We start from the raw sequence: 17,804 nt of genomic DNA on the forward strand, positions 1-17,804 counted from the left end.
CCTGGATTTCCCCTGGAAAATACCTTGGGTGTCTCTTCTCATAGCCTCCGAAGACTCAACCACACTCACTGGAAACCCCAGCACCCAACAGGCTCCCCTCTTTCTCAAATCCTTCCTTGGTCCACTCTGACCACAGTGCTCGTCTCCCTGAGTTTCAGGTATCTGCTCCTGGGTCTGGATCTTCCTTGTCGGAATACAAACTCCTGCAGGGCCAGGAGCTGGCTCTTCTCTCCCTTGACGGGTCTCCCTTCACCCTCTGTGCGCAGGACCGGCAACCAGACAACAGGCATGGGATGAGCAGCTCATTGGCCCTTCCGTCAAGCTGCCCGCACGCATTTCACGGAGGTTGATGCTGACTCAGTTTGGGTAACTTTTGCTGCCCCCTCAAGGTGACAATTACCCTGAATGTACAGTAGATATTCTTTTCAAAAGTAAACCAATTGAAATGGAAAATTAAGAAAAATGACTTTAGATATTTCAAAAGTCATAGACAAAACCAATTAATCTCTTCACGTTTCCTTCTCTTCCACTAAGAACATTGGGTCAGAGAAGCAAAGCTTTAAAAATACCATTCTTGCCAACCTGAACTTGGAGCAGAAAATAATAATATTAGCAATTCAGAACAACAGGTATAGCAAATCTGGGTGATTCAGTTTCCTTAGGATGAGTGCTTTTTTTTTTAAGGGAAAAAATTTACATCCTTATTTTCATTAACCTCTAAGCGAACATTAGCATTTCCTCCAAGGATGTGTACAGGCAAGGAACCTCTGTAATAATAGAAATCCCTCTGATTTTGTCAACAGTTTCTAAATCTCAGATTATTTTTCTGTCTGTTAACATTTCTGTAGCCAAGGCAATGCTCGCCACTGTGTTGAGCTTATGATGGGTAGACAGACATCGACTGTTCGATCGTGTTATTTAACACATATAGAAGCATACCTACTACCACGCCACGATTTTTAAAAATCTTTTGGCAACTGTATGTAAATATAATTGCTTTCACTTGTGATCTCAGATTACTTTATTCATTTATGTAATTCTGAGGCATCTACAGGCTCCATCAAACTGCCAGCGGGGTCCAGGCATGAGCAGAATTAAGACTTGAACTTCACTTCATATCTGACTCCATTCCCTATTTTTCCCTTTTTTTTTTTGAGGAAGATTAGCCCTGAGCTAACTGCTGCCAATCCTCCTCTTTTTGCTGAGGAAGACTGGCCCTTAGCTGACATCCGTGGCCATCTTCCTCTACTTTATATGTTTACATGTCAATTGTCCCTCAATAAAGTGGAAATTAAGGAAAAAAATGGAAAACTGGTTAAGTGAAAATATTTTAAATATTTAGGATTTTAGGGAAAGGGGTACAAAATAGTAATGCCTATCCTGCACATACGTTCCAGAAGAGATCTGAGAGGGCAGGGGTGGGGGGATAACAGCCCACCTCCCCTGGTCCCAAAGCACACTTGTTAATGGGACAGCCCCAGTTCTGGCTTTGGGCATTTGTTACTCGTGCAATGGCTGTCATGCTGCTTTCCGTTTCTGATGTGCCACGAAGGCACAGCTGGGGGTGGACAGAGCTTGGGCCTGGCTACTGGGCCAGTCGGGCCCATTGGCCCTCCTGAGCCTCAGTTTCCTCATCTTTGAAACCAAAATCATCACAAAGGTGAAACAGGACAAACCTTGGGTAGACCACAGGTGCTTAGCAAGGCCTGGGCATCTGACGGCACGTTCTTTCCCCCCAGAAATCAGATTACTTGACCGTTTAGGACAAGGCCACTTCAATCTATCTTACATAAAACCGAATTTTATTACAGCACAAATCATGGCCCAAACTGAGAGTTTCCCTCGTGCCGGGAAATGAATCATTAGGACACGGAATTGATTTGGTGTACACTTCATTGAGTTCCATCCCCGTGATGCGCTTCTCTTTGAACCCCTCTTAAAATCGAGCTAGTTTTGATGCCTTCCTTGCCGGACAAGTTCTCACTGATTGTTTGCATGGGTTGTGAACACAGCACGAAGCCCGTTCTCTCCACTCCAATAGCCAAGAGGTTCTCAGATGCATTTCTATCCCAGAACTACGGTTAATTCCTTCACGCAACAAACACTTAAGGCGCCTGGCTCTGCGGGTTCAAGTGATGAGTTTAGACACGGTCGCTGCCCTCAAAGAGCTCTGTGTCGCTGATGGGGAAGGAAGAGAAGGTGTTTGAACTTGGAGGAACAGCCTGGACAAAGACAGGGAGGTTTGCAAAGGGGAGGTGGTCAAGGGAGTTGAGCTGGTGTGTGACAGAGCTGACCACATGGCAGGAAGGAGGCGGTCTCTGGGTCTCCCTCTTGTATCCCATGGATGTGGGAGCAGAAGCACAGTGGGGAAGTGGACCAGGTGGGAGGATGTCAGAGTAGTCTGGCCAAAAAAAGGAGTGGGAGCAAAGGGACAAGGAAAAGATCCTAAGTCCAGTCACGGCAGTAGGAGACCTATGGGCCACTGGGATCTGGTGACTGCTGGTGGGGAAGGTGCCAGGACTAAGGTGGGCTTGGCTGCTGCAGCCAGGTCCATGAGAACTTGGAGGTGGTGGGGGCTGGGTGATCGATCACCACGTAAATGATTTGGTGCATGCCCCATTTGGTATGACCGCACCACGGTCACGTAAAGAACCAAGGCAGCAATTTACCAAGGACAAAATTGCCCTTTTATGTGAATTATTACCAATAATATTAACATCAAAATCAACATCAATAAAGGACTGGAGGTTTTAACTGAGCTTCTTGGACTGACCTGGAGAATATTCTGTAAAAAGATAAAAGCTGTTCCTATTCAGACTGGCACGGACCAATTCTGGACTTGCAGAGGCCGAGAAAAGTAGTACAAGCGAGTTCTTCTATCTTTACCTGAAATAATCCAGATGTGGCAGGGGTGTTTCCCTTTTAAGAGCAACCCCGTCTCCCCTCCTTTTAGGTTACAGTAATAATCTGGGTCTGCTGCCCCTGAGATTAAAGACACACTCGCTGCCATAATAGCCCTCACAGCCTCAGTGGCCTGACGTAAACTCTAGTCACAAGGTGATAAAGATGTCACGGGACAGAAAGCCTTCCAGGGGTCATTCAGGGGCCTGGAATCCCGCTGTGTGACTCTTCCTCATCTTTAGGTCCCTGGGGTTCTTTCTGTTCAATGAGAGAACAGGAGTGCGCCCAGAAGGTTCTACTGGCTGGGCTCAATGGCGGCCTCTATCACTTTTGCTCACAGTTCCACTGCCCAGACACTCAGATGGCAACACCTCCTTGTAAGGGAGCTTGGGAAATAGTCCCAGCGTTTGCTTAGGAAGAAAGCAGGTTTTGCTGAATATGGCCAGTCCTGTCAGAAGTGGACCTTTTCACTTTTATTTCTCCTTTTTCTTCCCAAAGCCCCCTGGTACAAAGTGGTGTATTTTTAATTGTGGGTCTTTCTAGATGTGGCATGTGGGACGCTGCCTCAGCATGGCTTGATGAGCAGTGCCATGTCTCTGCCCAGGATTTGAACTAGTGAGGCCCTGGGCCACTGAAGCAGAGGGCACGAATTTAACCACTCGGCCACGGGGCCAGCCCCAGAAGTGGACCTTTTAAGAATTACCTCCTCCACCCCTCTCGCTTTTGCATTAAATTGGGCAGAGAATGCTGTGATGGATGAAGCTGGGTTCCTTCACCATTCTCCCATGCAAGCCACATCCAAAGGCTGGGTCGCTGGAGGCCGGGTTGTGGGTCCCTCAGAGGAATGTGCTGAAGTTCCAGTTCAACACACCCCCCAACCTGTGAATGCAGCCTCATTTGGAAATAGGGTCTTTACAGATGTAATCAAGATAAGATGAGGTCACACTCAATTCAGGTGGGCCCTCAGCCACGACTGGTGTCCTTCTAAGGGGAGGGAGGTGTGGAGACAGACAGGGGGACGATGCCTTGATTTCAGACTTCTGGCCTTCAGAACCGTGAGAATAAATTTGTTTAAGCCACCCGGTTTGTGGCCCTTTGTGACGACAGCCTTGGCTTAAAATCTCTGCCTCTGCTATTAGCCGTGTAAGTTATGGGACCACGTTGAACCCTTGCCTCAACTGGGTGGGTGCACTTAGCTGGCAGGACTAGAATTAAAACACGCATGGAGGGTACAGGACGTACACAGACGTCCTTGCTCACTGGACACGCCCCAGCCCTGTGGGAGGGGTCAGCCTCTTGTGGTCCCATGCACCCTATCAATGCTGCAGACCCTCGGTTCCCCAGGTCTGGCCTGGACTGGGGCTAGCTGGTCCCTACTCAGCCTTTGGTCCTTGGACTAAAGTCACTTCTCAAGGAGACTCTCCTTAGCCCCACTCTTCCCCACCACCTCCAGGCAGGGCTGCTGTCCACCCTGTTCTCCGCCTTGACAACAGGATATTCCCAGGGCACAGTGAGGGCAGCGCCCGTGGGAGTCCTGCTTGCTGCAGCTGGCACCCAATGGACGATGGCCGACCCACAGAAACAGCTCAGTGCTAAACAGTGAGTCGGAGGATTGGATTGCCAGTTCCAGGTTCACGGGGCCAAGAAAAAGGGAAGCCATCCACTCGCATCGTTTGGGCGCTCTGGGCAACACCAGTTCCCACTGGTCAGTGATGACTGAGCCCCCTGTTCCTAGAGCAATTAAATGAATAGCAAGAAAACAGATCATCTGGTGTCACACTGTCAGCCAGGGGTGACCGTTTCGGGAGGGAGCCATTGTTCTATGCACAGCTATTAACACTAGTTTTACTTTTGCTTTATTTAAAGCCTGGTTGGGTATAGAAAAACACACACACACACTCAATAGTTTAAAATATCCAAATAAAATTTACTGCAACTTTTGTAGAATTTCACTTGTGCTACAAGACACGTTGCATAGGAAACTATGTAAAGCCCCTGAGGAAAAATATCCATGGTTTTAAGGTGCAACTGGTTTTGTTTCTTCTTTGGGGAAAAGGTAGGAGATGATCTCTGGGAAGAATGAAGACGGAGGGTTGAGAAGCAGAATTTAAGGTTACTTCGTGTCGTGATGGGGAGTTGTGTGTCTTGGTTCTTGCAGCATAAAATATGTAGTGTTTTTGTTGTTTTTTTTCTAGCCAGTTGGTCTCCAGTCTCTGAATCAATAGATACATTAAGAATGTTTTAGCCCCATCAGGGATTAGACATTGATTAGACTAAGTAATTAACATGTTTCAAGAAAGCAGATTTAGAGAAGATTCAGGAATCCCACATGGTCCAACATCACTCGGTACAAGCACAGCGCGTGTCCCGGCACATCCCTGGGGATCAACTGTTGACTTGCCAGATCTTTCTTCCACTCTGCCCCTCACTCCCTTCCGGGATGCCACAACTACAAGGCAACACAGTATTTAACACCGCAAGCTGACCCACAACTGTAAAGATTATTAATACAACTCTGTCAAGTCCAGCAAGTTATGTGGGAAACATTTTCATTTTCAGAAAACATTCATCCTGCTCAGATAATCTCTATATTGAAGAAAGAAAGAAAAAAAGAAGGTTTCCCTATACTATTTATTTCCAAGGAGACATGGGTATCCCAGGAAGGGAGGGGGGTTAAATTTTGGATGGAATAGGGGCCAGCCCGGTGGCGCAGTGGTTAAGTGCGCACGTTCCGCTTCAGCGGCCCGGGGTTCACCGGTTCGGATCCCAGGTACGGACATGGCACTGCTTGGCAAGCCATGCTGTGGTAGGCATCCCACATATACAGCAGAGGAAGAGGGGTATGGATGTTAGCTCAGGACTAATCTTCCTCAAAAAAAAAAAAATTTTCTTTTTGGATGGAAGGAAGTGGAAAGTTTGGCAAATGGCAGCAGGCCCCTTTGCACATCAGCATGGGGTGTCCCTTGCGGTAAAGATTCCTTCATGCCCAGAGAGATAGCGTCAGCTCTGCAGGAAGTGCTCCCCTGCCCCGAGGGAGAAACACGACAGTGGTCTCTTGGAGATGCAGGGCCACCTGACTCCAATGGCACTGCTCTTCTGAATGACTAGCCACACACAGGCAGGGGCTATAAAGAATGCCAACGCCCAGCTGCCCTCTCCTCTCAAGGACACCTAACTGCTCCTGTTGGATTTAACTCTGCCGACAGCTGCCGTGTCTAACCATTTCCTGCAATATGGGGCGAAGGTACGGAAGAGAATAAAAATAAGAGGGGAGAGCAGGACCCAGACATCCTCAGAAAGAATGGGCGTGAACTACACTCATTTCCTGCAAAACCAAGTTTCCTATTGGATCCACTTTTTTTTTTACCAAGTCTGGAGCAAAAAGGCCCAACACTTGAATAAGTGTGTTTCCTTGCTAAGTGTTGAAATGCAAAGTATGTCTGGGAATCAGAAATGCCCCCGATGACCCTTAAATACATATATACATCTGTAACATAATTTAAAAAGGTCTTTCTATCACATAAAAACCTCCACAGCATCTGCTCCTATTAAAGTGGATTTTTTTTTTTACCTTTATGGTCCATTAAAAAATTAGATACCGCTTTTCTCATAGGTCCCCTCCCCCCATAGTTTAAAAAAAGTGATTTTAAATTTAAATTTATACTTAACAAATAGAAAGCTATTTGACTGGCAACAACCTGCAGTAGAAATTCCCTTCAGGCCTCCCCTCCGCGATGGAGGAGGCGGGTAGAGCATCGTGTGTGCTTGGTCCTTGGGCGTGGGTCCAGCTGGAGGGACCCGGGGTCTGTCTAAGCAGCTGACCCTCCTCCCTCCCCAGTTCCATGTGACTGGAACGAGACCAGGCAAGGGCGCGTGCCCCAGATCCGCAGCGGAGGGGAGGGAACCCATTCAAATCACGAAGTCGTCATGGTCCGCAGGACTGAAGGCAGCCGCTCTTAGAATGTCCAGGCAGTTCACCAGGATCAGAGCCCCTGTGAGGTGCTTCCAGCGCTTGGTGATGGGGTTCTTCATCTTGTCCAGGCCTATGTGCAGCTCCTGGATGATATCCCGGTAGCTGTCCCCGATCTGGTGGCTCCAGGTTAGTAAAAAGTCATACGCGGGTTTCCACATGGCCTGGAGAGTGGAGTCGTCCAAAACCAAAGGAGGAAGAAGGGAAGAAGAGTAGGGGACAGTGAGAGTTTTGATCTCATCATCTGCTCCAGGTCCTTTGCTCATATTTATGCTACTCTTTCACCCGTGAAACAAACCCAAAGAAACAGGTGGAACCTTCTGTGCCCCGGGCCAGCACAGTTTCAGAGAGAAGAACACGTTTTGTGCCGAGAGCAGTTATATAGCAAATGGCGTCTGGACAAACCGAAAGGTGATTTCTCCCCTTACAGTCCCTGCGGCCCTATCTAGCTGTGCCATTTACTCAGAAATGCACGTGTTAATAAAGGACACCCTTATTCTTGGGACTTCCTGCTTCCTCGGTCTCCTAAGCCTGAACTGTCTTTCCAGAAGCTTAAAGTGACCTCCACAAACAAGAGAGAAATACAAACGACTCTCTGAGCAGGAATCTGACCACTGCCGGGCAACGTCGCCCGACATGCCAGGTGCTCACCCAACACAGCGACAGGCAGACACCCGCCCAGCACCCATCACAAAGGGCTCCCTTCATGCATTATTCACTCTGACTGAAGGTGATTTAAGAGCAGGATTAGCAAGGGCAGGCAGGGCAGCTCCTCTGACGCTGTTCCAACTGCCCATTTCCAGGTGCAGCGGCCTGGCCACCAGCAGAGCCAGGACTCACAATGATCTAAGAAGGATGAGACCGGCCCCACCTGGAGAGAGCCCACCGTGTGCTGGGCACCCGCTCTCAAGGTGACTCGCTTTATCCCCATCCAAACGCTACCAAGTGGTACTTGTTGCGATTGCATCCTCCAGGTGGAGGGGAGGCGGCCCCGCTCACCTCGCTGTCCACGACCCCGTTCCTGTCCCGGTGTGGAGATTCGTACGCGTCCATCTGCTGCTTGGAAACCTTGGCGAGCTTCTCCGCCAGCTCCCTCCAGCGCTGCGCCACCTCGACTGCGGTGGTCAGCAGCACAAAGTCCTGGATGAGTCTGACCACCAGGCCCTGGCAGTCCAATTTCAGTAAGGCCTGAGAAGGAAGGAGCAGACCGTGAGGCAGAGCAGAGGGCAGGCTCCGGTTTCATGCAGAGTCCCAACGCTGGGGCAATGTGCTCTGTACCCTCTGAGTGCTAAGGCCTATAAAACGTCCCCTGAGCTCCAGCACCGCAGGGCCCATAGGATGGAGGAAAAGCAATGGTCTGCAGGCTGTACCGGGTTTGATAGTGTCCTCCCTCCACCTGGGACCTCAGAATGTGACCGGATTTGGAAGTAGCATCTTTGCAGATACAATTAGTTAAAATGAGGTCCCACTGGATGAGGGTGGACCCCTCATCCAATGACTAGTGTCCTTATAAGGAAAGAAACAGACATATAGAGAGAGAGGAAGGAGTCCAAGCAAGGATGGAGGCAGAGATGGTGGTGATGCAGCCACAAGGATTGCCGAGCAACCAGGAGCTGGAGGAGAGGCCTGGACCACATTCCCCTCTCAGAACCTCCGGAAGCAGCCAACCCTGCAGACACCTCCAGAACTGTGGGAGAATACATTTCTGTTTGGGGCCACCCAGTTTGTGCTACTTTGTCATGGCAGCCCCAGGGCATTAACACACAGGGTGAGTGGAGATGATGATGGTTTATTTATTTATTTTATTTTTGAGGAAGATTAGCCCTGAGCTAGCATCTGCTGCCAATCCTCCTCTTTTTGCTGAGGAAGACTGGCCCTGAGCTAACATCCACGCCCATCTTCCTCTACTTTATAGATGGGATGCCTGCCACAGCATGGCTTGACAAGCGGTGCCATGTCTGCACCCGGGATTCGAACCAGTGAACCCTGGGCTGCCAAAGTGGAACGTGAGCACTTAACCACTGCGTCACCGGGCCAGCCTCGATGATGGTTCATCTTGTTCCCACTCCCAGTGGGGCAACTGGAGACAGAGTGGGCCCTTCGCCTTGACAGACAGCAGGGCCTGGGCCTCGGAGGAGGACCGGATGAAGAGCTGGACAGCTGAGGGTGAAGTGCTGCTGACACTGGCCAGATGGGGACTTCCAACGGGCAGAAGAGATGTGAGCGTGTGCTCAGGCTGGGGCTGGGAGCTCAGACTGAGATCTGGAACTCAGGTTTCGGAGGTAAACTGAGGCTGTGTGTGGAGCAGAGGATAAAGAGAACAGAGAAGGCCAAGGCTGACGCTGAGGGCAGGCCATCAAGAAACACTTTCCGGAAACAAAAGGACTGCTCCCTCGTCAATGCTGCAAGAACTTTCTAGTGTGTCTTTAGGACAGGGATTACTAACTATGGGGGGACCCAGGAGAGAAACGAATGCCTGTCACCCTGGGAAGGAAGCAATGGGACAGACAGCCGTGCCCAAGGCCCTGCTTGGCCCCGACAAGCACGTGGCCACCTTGGGACTCGATTACCCATCGCGAAAAACGGGCTGGATCAGACAGGTTTCCAACACAGGACTTAACAGCCCAAAGTATTCTGTGCGACCCCAGGCTGGGGTCACACTAACCTGCTTAAAGAAAGGAAATCAAATCAGCGGGCCCACTGCTCTGCACACGGTGAGATGTCAACGCTCGCCACCCCAGGTTACATGACTGTTCCAAGTGGGTCTGGCACGACCCTAATTACAAATGAGGTCAGCATGGTGGGCGTGTGGCTTCGAGCCGGCCAGGAGGATATCACCCAGTGGGAGCCCCAGGGAGGCGGGAGAGCGGGTGTGGTGAAAATCAGACTCTCCTGGGCCACAGAAGGCGTGTGTCACCCCCCAATCTCATCCACAAAGCCCCTGCCGTCCAGCACACTCTCCGGTTACACCCCAACCACGGGAAAAGACTCGGCTTCCCGGGAAAGGTGAGGACCCCTAGGGACAGTGTCTGAAACTCCTTTGGGCCCTGGGACAGGTGAGGATGAGACCAAAGAGATGCTAGGAGCAGAAAACGTCATCAGGCCTGGGTTCTTTCTGTCCCTTTGCCCTCTGTCCGGGTACCTGATGTTGTCACTTCAAGTGTCATTCCAAAGTGTTAAAAACAAACCAACCAAACCACCCCCAACTGAGCCAAACACGCAGCTTCTGTGAGAATCTGTCGAACACTCTGTGAAGATGGCGGGCAGCCCTGAGTCAGAGCTCGTGCAGTTACAATCTGCCACGTTGCTTATTTTAAAGGGCACAGCTATTTCAGGCTGAGGATTCTAATCTACATTTGATACTTATTTAATAAAACGAAGGAATGGTGAGTCTCTGAATGCACTTAGGCAGATGTCCTGGCAGGTCAATCTCTGCAACTTAAAACATGAGTGATGGTGACAGATCGATCGGACGCTGTCCTGGATCCGAGAGGTTGCAACCAGCTACAAACGTGGTTAGCCAGAAGGGAGTCTGAGGACCACGTGGTCCTTTCCTGTTCTGTTTGTTTGAATAAGCTACTATTACCTGGTGCTTCCTGTGAGCAGGGCCCGGGGCCCATCCACGCCTCGGAAGCCCTATGAAGCAGGTACTGAGCTCACCCCATTTTGCAGATGAAGCCCAGAGAAGGTGAAGTGAGGGGCTCCCACACCTAGCAAGTGGCGGAGCCAGCTCTGCCTCCAGGCAGCCAGCCCCCAGCTCAAAGCCACTGTGTGGGCCCCGCGGTGTCTGTTTCAAAGCGACAGTGGCGGACGCAGATCCAGATTTCTCGGCGCCCAGGCCCATGGCCTTTCCAATCCTGTGGGCACCACATGACGCCAGGAAGTGAACCAAACAAAATACTAGTCTGGATTATGCTCAGTTCAACTTTACGTATTTCAGAAAATGATCTGTTTCAATGTGCATTGTGATATATTCGAATGAAATTGTTTTAAAAAAATTAAGCGTCTACTAGATTTGTGCTTCAGAAGACATAAAGAGTGTACATGTATGTGTTTACGTGTATGGGGAGGGGCGTGTACAAAACTGGTAGAATTTCGGATTTAAATTCTTTTGGTGCGGGTGAAGCGCCAGACACACTGAGGCAGACAGGGTTCCTCCAGCCACGCCAGCTGTCCTGACAAGCGTACTGGACGACCACAGGGCTCGACAATAAGTCACTCAGTGTCCACTCAGTGTCTGCTCATGGCTTCCCAGCACACAAGGCCAACGGGGGCCTGCGTCTCAGCTGCCCAGCTCTGGAGGAGGCCTCGATTTCTCACAGAACACACCAGAGTCACCTGCTTCTGATCCAGCTCATTCCTGGCAGGAGCGATGAACATGGCTCTCTCCCCAAGGGCACTGGGCGCAGGACCCAAAGGTCCTGAGAAAAGCAAACCACTTTCTCTGGCCCTGAACTGCTAGAATGGAGAGCACAGATGGATGAGGGATGAAGGCGTCTTTCATCGACAACTTCGGCTCTGCTTACACAATTTATTGAGCCATCACTGGTTTCGTTTGTCACAAAGCTGTCCACACCATTGCCAAGGGGCACTTTATGCATCTTTTAGGGTAAATTCTGGGTGCCCACCAACTCTTAGCAGTAGAAAATTTCACAGCAGGAGGTTCTGGCTCTGGGAATGTCTTCCCCGTAGCTAGCTCCCCTTTTGATTTTTGCATGCACACAAGTACACAGAAAATACCCAACGAAATAAGGCACAATTGTGGCTGACTCTGGCTGGAATTTCACTAACTTGAATGGACTATGACTTCAGTCAGGGCGACCAAACTTGTTCTATAAAGGGCTAGACAGGAAATATTTTTGGCTTTGTGGGCCATATGGTCTCTGTGGCAACTGCCCGACTTTGCCGGTGCGGCGTGAAAACAGCACAGACAAGACAGACACCAGTGCGCACGGCTGCGTTCCAGTAAAACTTCATTTACAAAAGCAGGCGGCCCACAGGCCAGAGTCTGCCAGCCCCTGTTTTAAGAGATACTCTTAAATACAGTAAGGTATAATTCTGGTTTTGCTGTATGTTCATTCCACCCACGCTTCTGTTCCTGAGATGTTCGAACATCGGAAAGGCAAGCCTCTCATATTAGCAGCAGAGCGTCCTGCTTTGGGGCTACCTAGCAGGAACCCCCAGGAAGCTAGTTAAACGCAGAGCGTTTAGCTAACTGCCCCCTCTTTTGGGGAATAAGGTGGTTTTTCTCCTGATTCGCAGAGAATCCCTCCACACCATTCTCTCCAGCTGTCAGCTCTCCCTGATCTGCTTTCAAGGCTCTTGGTGTTTATTTCACACCCTCCCCTCCCAAAAACAACCACCCTCCCTTGATTTGCATCCTACGATAACTTTCCCTACTCAGAGAAACTTCTCCCAAGAGCCCAGAGCACTCTGGTTTCCCTCCCCCGACTACGTGACTCTATCCTGGCCACGGCCATCACCAATGACTCCTGGCCGCCAATGGCTTCGTCCTTGGTGGTGGTCCCAGGACCAGTTCTGACAGCTGGTCTCCAACCTTCAGGAAAGTCTGCCTACACCCCTGACTGCTCCTTCTCCAACTCCAGCTGACTCTGCTTCCCCCCACACCATGAGAACGAAGACTGTGCGTCTCGTTCCAGACGTAATCCCCAAAATCGGGAATAATCTCTTCCATGGAAAGCATGTTGTTGAATGAAAACAATTCCAGTTCTTAGAAAACTGGTTTTTTTGGGGTTCGGTCTGCCACCCTCCGAAGACACACACTCTCACAAGACGGTGACACTCAAATCTACACAGTTCGACAGCTTGAGCCAAATCCTTTTTCTCCCCTCGGTGTTGTCATCATTCACGGTACAAACACACACCAATCTGTTTTCCACAAAGTAGATCAGAAGAAGCATTAAAGGAGTGAAATGCCTAAAACCAAAGGAGATACTCTGTGATCTCTCTCCTTCATTAAACAAAACGAAAACCCCGACATCGAAACCCAAGGCTAGCTAACAACAGCGAGGAGGTTGGACACACACCAACGGGGGACCTTGAGTCCAGTCACCGCAGTAACAGCGTTGACACCTGCAGGACTCTGCAATGCTTCTGTCCTTCTCGGGCCTTGCTCTCCCCAAAGGGGCACTGGATACCAAGTAGCCAACAGATGGCTTCTCAAATCTCCACAGTGGGCCTACAGCTTGCAGAAGACTGTCACGGAGCAAACGTGGACAAGCAGGCAGAGACACAAGAGCAAGGAGAGCATCTGGAATGGTGAGACAGAAGCACGTTCCCACACTGCAGACCCACAGGCCTCCACGGCAGGCACAGAAAGCTCCCGACACTCACCCTCCAGTAGACAAAGCACGGGACAGCCCGTGTGGCAAAACCCCATGGAACCGGACCATAGCTGCAGCGTCTACACCCTGCACTGCCGGCAGGTTACCCCTGGGAGGTGGGGCTGGGGGCCTCTGCCTCCGGCTTTCGCTCTTCAGGATGCTCAGATACCAATGCAGAAAGCGTACACTGTCTTTACAAATAGAAACATCAAGGAGGATGACTGTCATTCTGGAAAAAACAAAACCTGGAGAAGCCAAGGCAGATGGGACAATCCGAAGACCCCTGAAGGTCGAAAGGGCAACACAGATGTGCACACGGCTAGAAAACAAACAGAGAGCCTCTATCCAACGAGCCAGGCAACGCCTACTGCCCAGGAGTGGGGAAGAACATGCTGCCCACCAGGAACGGAAGGGCTGGCTGCAGAGTGCGCCCAGCTTCAAATCACGTGGGAGGCAAACGGCCAGGGGACCTATGCTCAAGCCTGTAGGGTGTTCCTAACCCGGCAGCCCTTCGATTTGACCTCTCACCTCTGACCTTTGCTAAAAAACGAACTGCCCACTTGTCACCTTAACAACAGTAAATTCACGAGTGAGTATGGAAATTAGGTCGTCCATTCCCAGGGGTCCTGAGGGACGTATTCTGAGGGAACGACACTCAGAGGGGGGCACTCCACTGACTGCCACCTGGTGGGTCAGAGACTGGGAGGCAGCAAGGAGCAGGGACACACCTGGACCCCCCAAGGAGCAGGGACACACCTGGACCCCCAAGGAGCAGGGACACACCTGGACCCCCCAAGGAGCAGAGACACACCTGGACCCCCAAGGAGCAGGTCACAGATGGACCCCCCAGGGAGCAGGGACACACCTGGATCCACCCTGACTCCCCTTCACCCCCTGTAAAACATGGACCCCCAGTGCCCATGGAACAAAGTGCAAGCATCATCTGGCCAGGGGGCTCCATGCCGCTATCCCGCCACCCATGTACTGTCATCCCATATCACCAAGCCCTTGGACTCACGCAGCCTCCAGCCTCCGGGCCTCTGGTTCTGGCCCCATCCCATGCCCCTCCACACCCTCGGCCCTTGCCCACACTGTCCTTTAACCTGACAGCCCCTCTGCAGGGGGCGAGCTCCTGCATATCCCTCTGGCATCAGCCCCCATGTGCCTTCCCCTAGGGCACCCACACCCAGGAGGCCCTTCTCCTTGGGCCCCTTGCAAGTCCGGCCTGCACTCCTGTGACTGTCCACGCAGAGTCTTCCTCAAGTGAAAGGCCCGTGTTCTTCGAAAGCCGGGCACCCAGCCTCGCCCCGAAGCACACAGCAGAACCGAAGAAGCGGTTAATGAGGATCGAGTACGGACACCGTTCCTGGCTGTGGCGGCTCTTCCTTGCTCTGTGTTAGAAGCTGCGGCCATGTGCTTGCCATCCAGTCATCCCCATTCAAATATGTGGGGCCCATTCCATCATCTCTCCCACACACAACACCCACCAGCTCATCAGAGACCCCCAGGGGCCCTGCCCTGTCCACCCTACACTCCTTGGGGTCAGCCCAGCACCACCCCTCCCCCAACTTTCAACATGGTCCAGGGGGTGTCACTGGTGTTGGACGGCTGTCCTCCTTCACTGGAGAGCAAGGAGGCCTGGGGACAGAAGGGACATTCTCTGACTGAGGTCACACACCGTGGGTGAGAAAGGGCGGGCAGAGGCCCAGGGAGCCCGTATGGTTACATAAGATGCCTCCAGGACGAGCTCTGATGCTGAAAATATGCACTCAAATGATGCAAGAGGGACTGGAGCCAAAGGACAGAAGCATGGTCTGACCACGGGGGCCTGCGTCCAGGCCAGGGTTAGCCTGCATCCATCGCTCATTCGTTCCTCAAATAGCTGAGTGTTTCCTAAGTGTCAGGGTCCTTCTCTTGTGGAGCGTGCACCATTTAGGGTAATAACAAGAAACATGAGTACAAGTAAACGAGACCATTTCGGATGCGAGAAAGCACCATGAAGACAACAGTATGCATGACGAGGTGCAGTGACCCAGAGGCACGAGGCTGCTTGATCGAGGGCTGTAGGAAAGGTCTGACAAGATGACATTGGAGCTGGTACCTGAAGGAGATGAAAAGCCAGCCAACAGAAACTGGGGGGAAGAGAGCTCCAGGCAGAGGGAACAGCACGTGCAAAGGCTGGAGGCAGTGACAAGCTGGGTGTGCTCAAGACACAGAGATACGGCCGGAAGAGCTAGTGTGCAGGGAGCACATGTGGGCCCCCAGGGGTGTGAGATGGGCGGGACAGGTCTTGCAGGGGCTGTGGGGCAGAGAAAGGGGCCAGACCCCATTCTGATGGCAGTGGAGAGACAAACGACTCAGCTTTTATTCCTTGTCCATTCCCATCTCCCTGTAAATTTACTGTCCTAAACCTTCACCCCTTCTCATTCATTGAATCACTGTCTCCAAACCAAGGAAACAGAAACTTCTCTTCAAAATGAGAGGGGTGGGAAGGGCTGGTCTGGAGGTCTGGCTGTGACAGGGCTGGAGAGGGGGCGGTTAAACCAATGGGAGAGAGACAGAGAGACAGAGAGAAAACATTGCAAAACCAGTTTCACTCTGTTACTGCATACCAAACCCTGCCTCAGGGCAATGTTCTGCCAAGGTCAAGTTTCATTTCCTCCTCCTGGGAATCGGGGAGTCATGGGTGGGCGTGGGGCTCGCAGGGGAGGTGGGGAGAGGGTCCCAGACACAGACCCCCATTGTCACACCAACTAACCCAAGAAAGCCAGGGGAAAAACGTGCTCTCAGAGGAAGCTCGCCAAGTTGAATAAAAAGAGCCATTACTTAAGTCTTCTGAAAAGAATGAGGAAGAAATGGAAATCAAAGCCACCCGCTGGGTCATTATTTTTCCACGGCTGGGAAGGAGCTGCTGTTTCATTTTTCACCTCTGCCCATTCAAGGTGAGCATGTTTTTAGCTGTAACGGAGGAACAATCGATATCGCTTATGTTCCATAAAAAGCACCGAATTCCAAAATCGATGGAGAACCCCAGCTTGGGGGAAGCGCACCCCGTGCCCGCCGTTCGGGGTCCCTCCACGGAGCAGAGGGGGCCACCACCGCGGGCTGGACACAAGCTTCCAGGAATTGATTTTACAGGCAGGCCAGGAAGTCAAGTCCTGAAGGGAGGGACATGAGTCATCACCGTGGGGGACCACACCTAGGGCCCAGGGCAGGTTCCCCGCTAGCTCCCCAGGTCTCTGCTTACCCTCTGGCCAGGACGATCCCACTTCTTCCCGCTGAAGCTGCCATCATCAATGCCCCAAAGACCTCCTGGTGGCCAAGGTCACCCCTCAACTCGCCCCTTTCAGTTCCACTCTCCCTCCTCTGGGCAATGTCAGGCTCTCACTCTGCTCCCTGCGCCTGGCACTTCATATATTATTATGAGTCATTGTCAAGGGGTCTTTCTTCATGCTCTGCTCCCTACGGGTTGCAAAGCATGCTTCTTGCAACAGTGGACTGTGTGTCTCTCCAGGGAGGGGCCGAGAAGCGTGTGTGTGATGAATGAACCTCAGCTGCACACCTGTGTCAACACGTGCATCCAGACTCCCATGGATTCACACCTGGCTCCTCTGTCCCCAGAGGAGGCACACGGGACGGCAGGTGTTGGGTGGAGGGATGGGAGCAGAAGTGGCAGAAAGACCGGGGGTGCTGAGGGTCACACGTCTCAAAAGTCAGCAGGTGACCAGGGCTGTCTGGAGTCAGTGGAACAAGGAAGAAAAACCTACAGCACGTCACAAAGGTTTTCCCACAGGAACAAACACTGGTGCCGTGTCCCTCTCAGGAGGACAGGAAAGGGGACTGAGCCAGCTGCTATCACAGCAACAAGTCGACGGAGGGAGTCTAGCACAGACTCAACGCGGGGTGCCAAGAGAAGGACATGAGTGAGCTTCCCCAAGGGAACCAGGACTCCAGGGTGGCTACAGAACCTAACTGATGAGGATCAAGGCTGCCCCAGGGAGAGAAGCCCAAGGCGTCCTGCCCTACATACCGAGCTTCGTCATCCTCCGGGAAGCACAGGACATCCTGACCTGATTCCCATCCAAAGTTAGAGGACCACCCGATAACCAGACCCCACCTGCACTGCCACCAATTTAGTGACTTTTTAACATGATCTTTCCTTTGTCTTGTAAAGAAATAACTTACAGATCTACGCCTTATAAATTTAGCCCTACCCTCAACCCATTGCAGTTCTTCACTGCCCATGGGTCCTGTCCCCATGCCTGCAGCTCTTCACTGCCCCTGGGTTCTGTCCCCATCTCTGCAGCTCTTCACTGCCCCTGGGTCCTGTCCCCATGCCTGCAGCTATTCCCGCCCCTGGGTCCTGACCCCATGCCTGCAGCTCTTCCCTGCCCATGGGTCCTGTCCCCATGCCTGCAGCTCTTACTGCCCCTGGGTCCTGACCCCATGCCTGCAGCTCTTCACTGCCCATGGGTCCTGTCCCCATGCCTGCAGCTCTTCACTGCCCATGGGTCCTGTCCCCAAGTCTGCAGCTCTTACTGCCCATGGGTCCTGTCCCCAAGTCTGCAGCTCTTCACTGCCCCTGGGTC

General features: G+C 51.8%; 1 protein-coding gene across 3 annotated transcripts in view; it reads right to left on the minus strand.

The window, feature by feature from the left end:
• Window positions 1-4,804: 4,804 nt before the first annotated feature.
• The window catches only part of SH3BP4 (SH3 domain binding protein 4), a 96,065-nt gene continuing 83,065 nt past the window's right edge, over window positions 4,805-17,804 (minus strand). For all 3 annotated transcript variants that reach the window (XM_046643599.1, XM_046643598.1, XM_046643600.1), the window contains 2 exons: window positions 7,871-8,059; window positions 4,805-7,035 (listed from right to left, as the gene is read on the minus strand). In XM_046643599.1, the coding sequence (XP_046499555.1) occupies window positions 6,811-7,035; window positions 7,871-8,059 (414 nt within the window). In that variant the 3' untranslated portion in view covers window positions 4,805-6,810. The remainder of the gene's footprint in view (window positions 7,036-7,870; window positions 8,060-17,804) is intronic.

This window comes from Equus quagga, chromosome 17 (genome assembly GCF_021613505.1).
Source record: "Equus quagga isolate Etosha38 chromosome 17, UCLA_HA_Equagga_1.0, whole genome shotgun sequence".
Classification (NCBI taxonomy): Eukaryota; Metazoa; Chordata; class Mammalia; order Perissodactyla; family Equidae; genus Equus; species Equus quagga.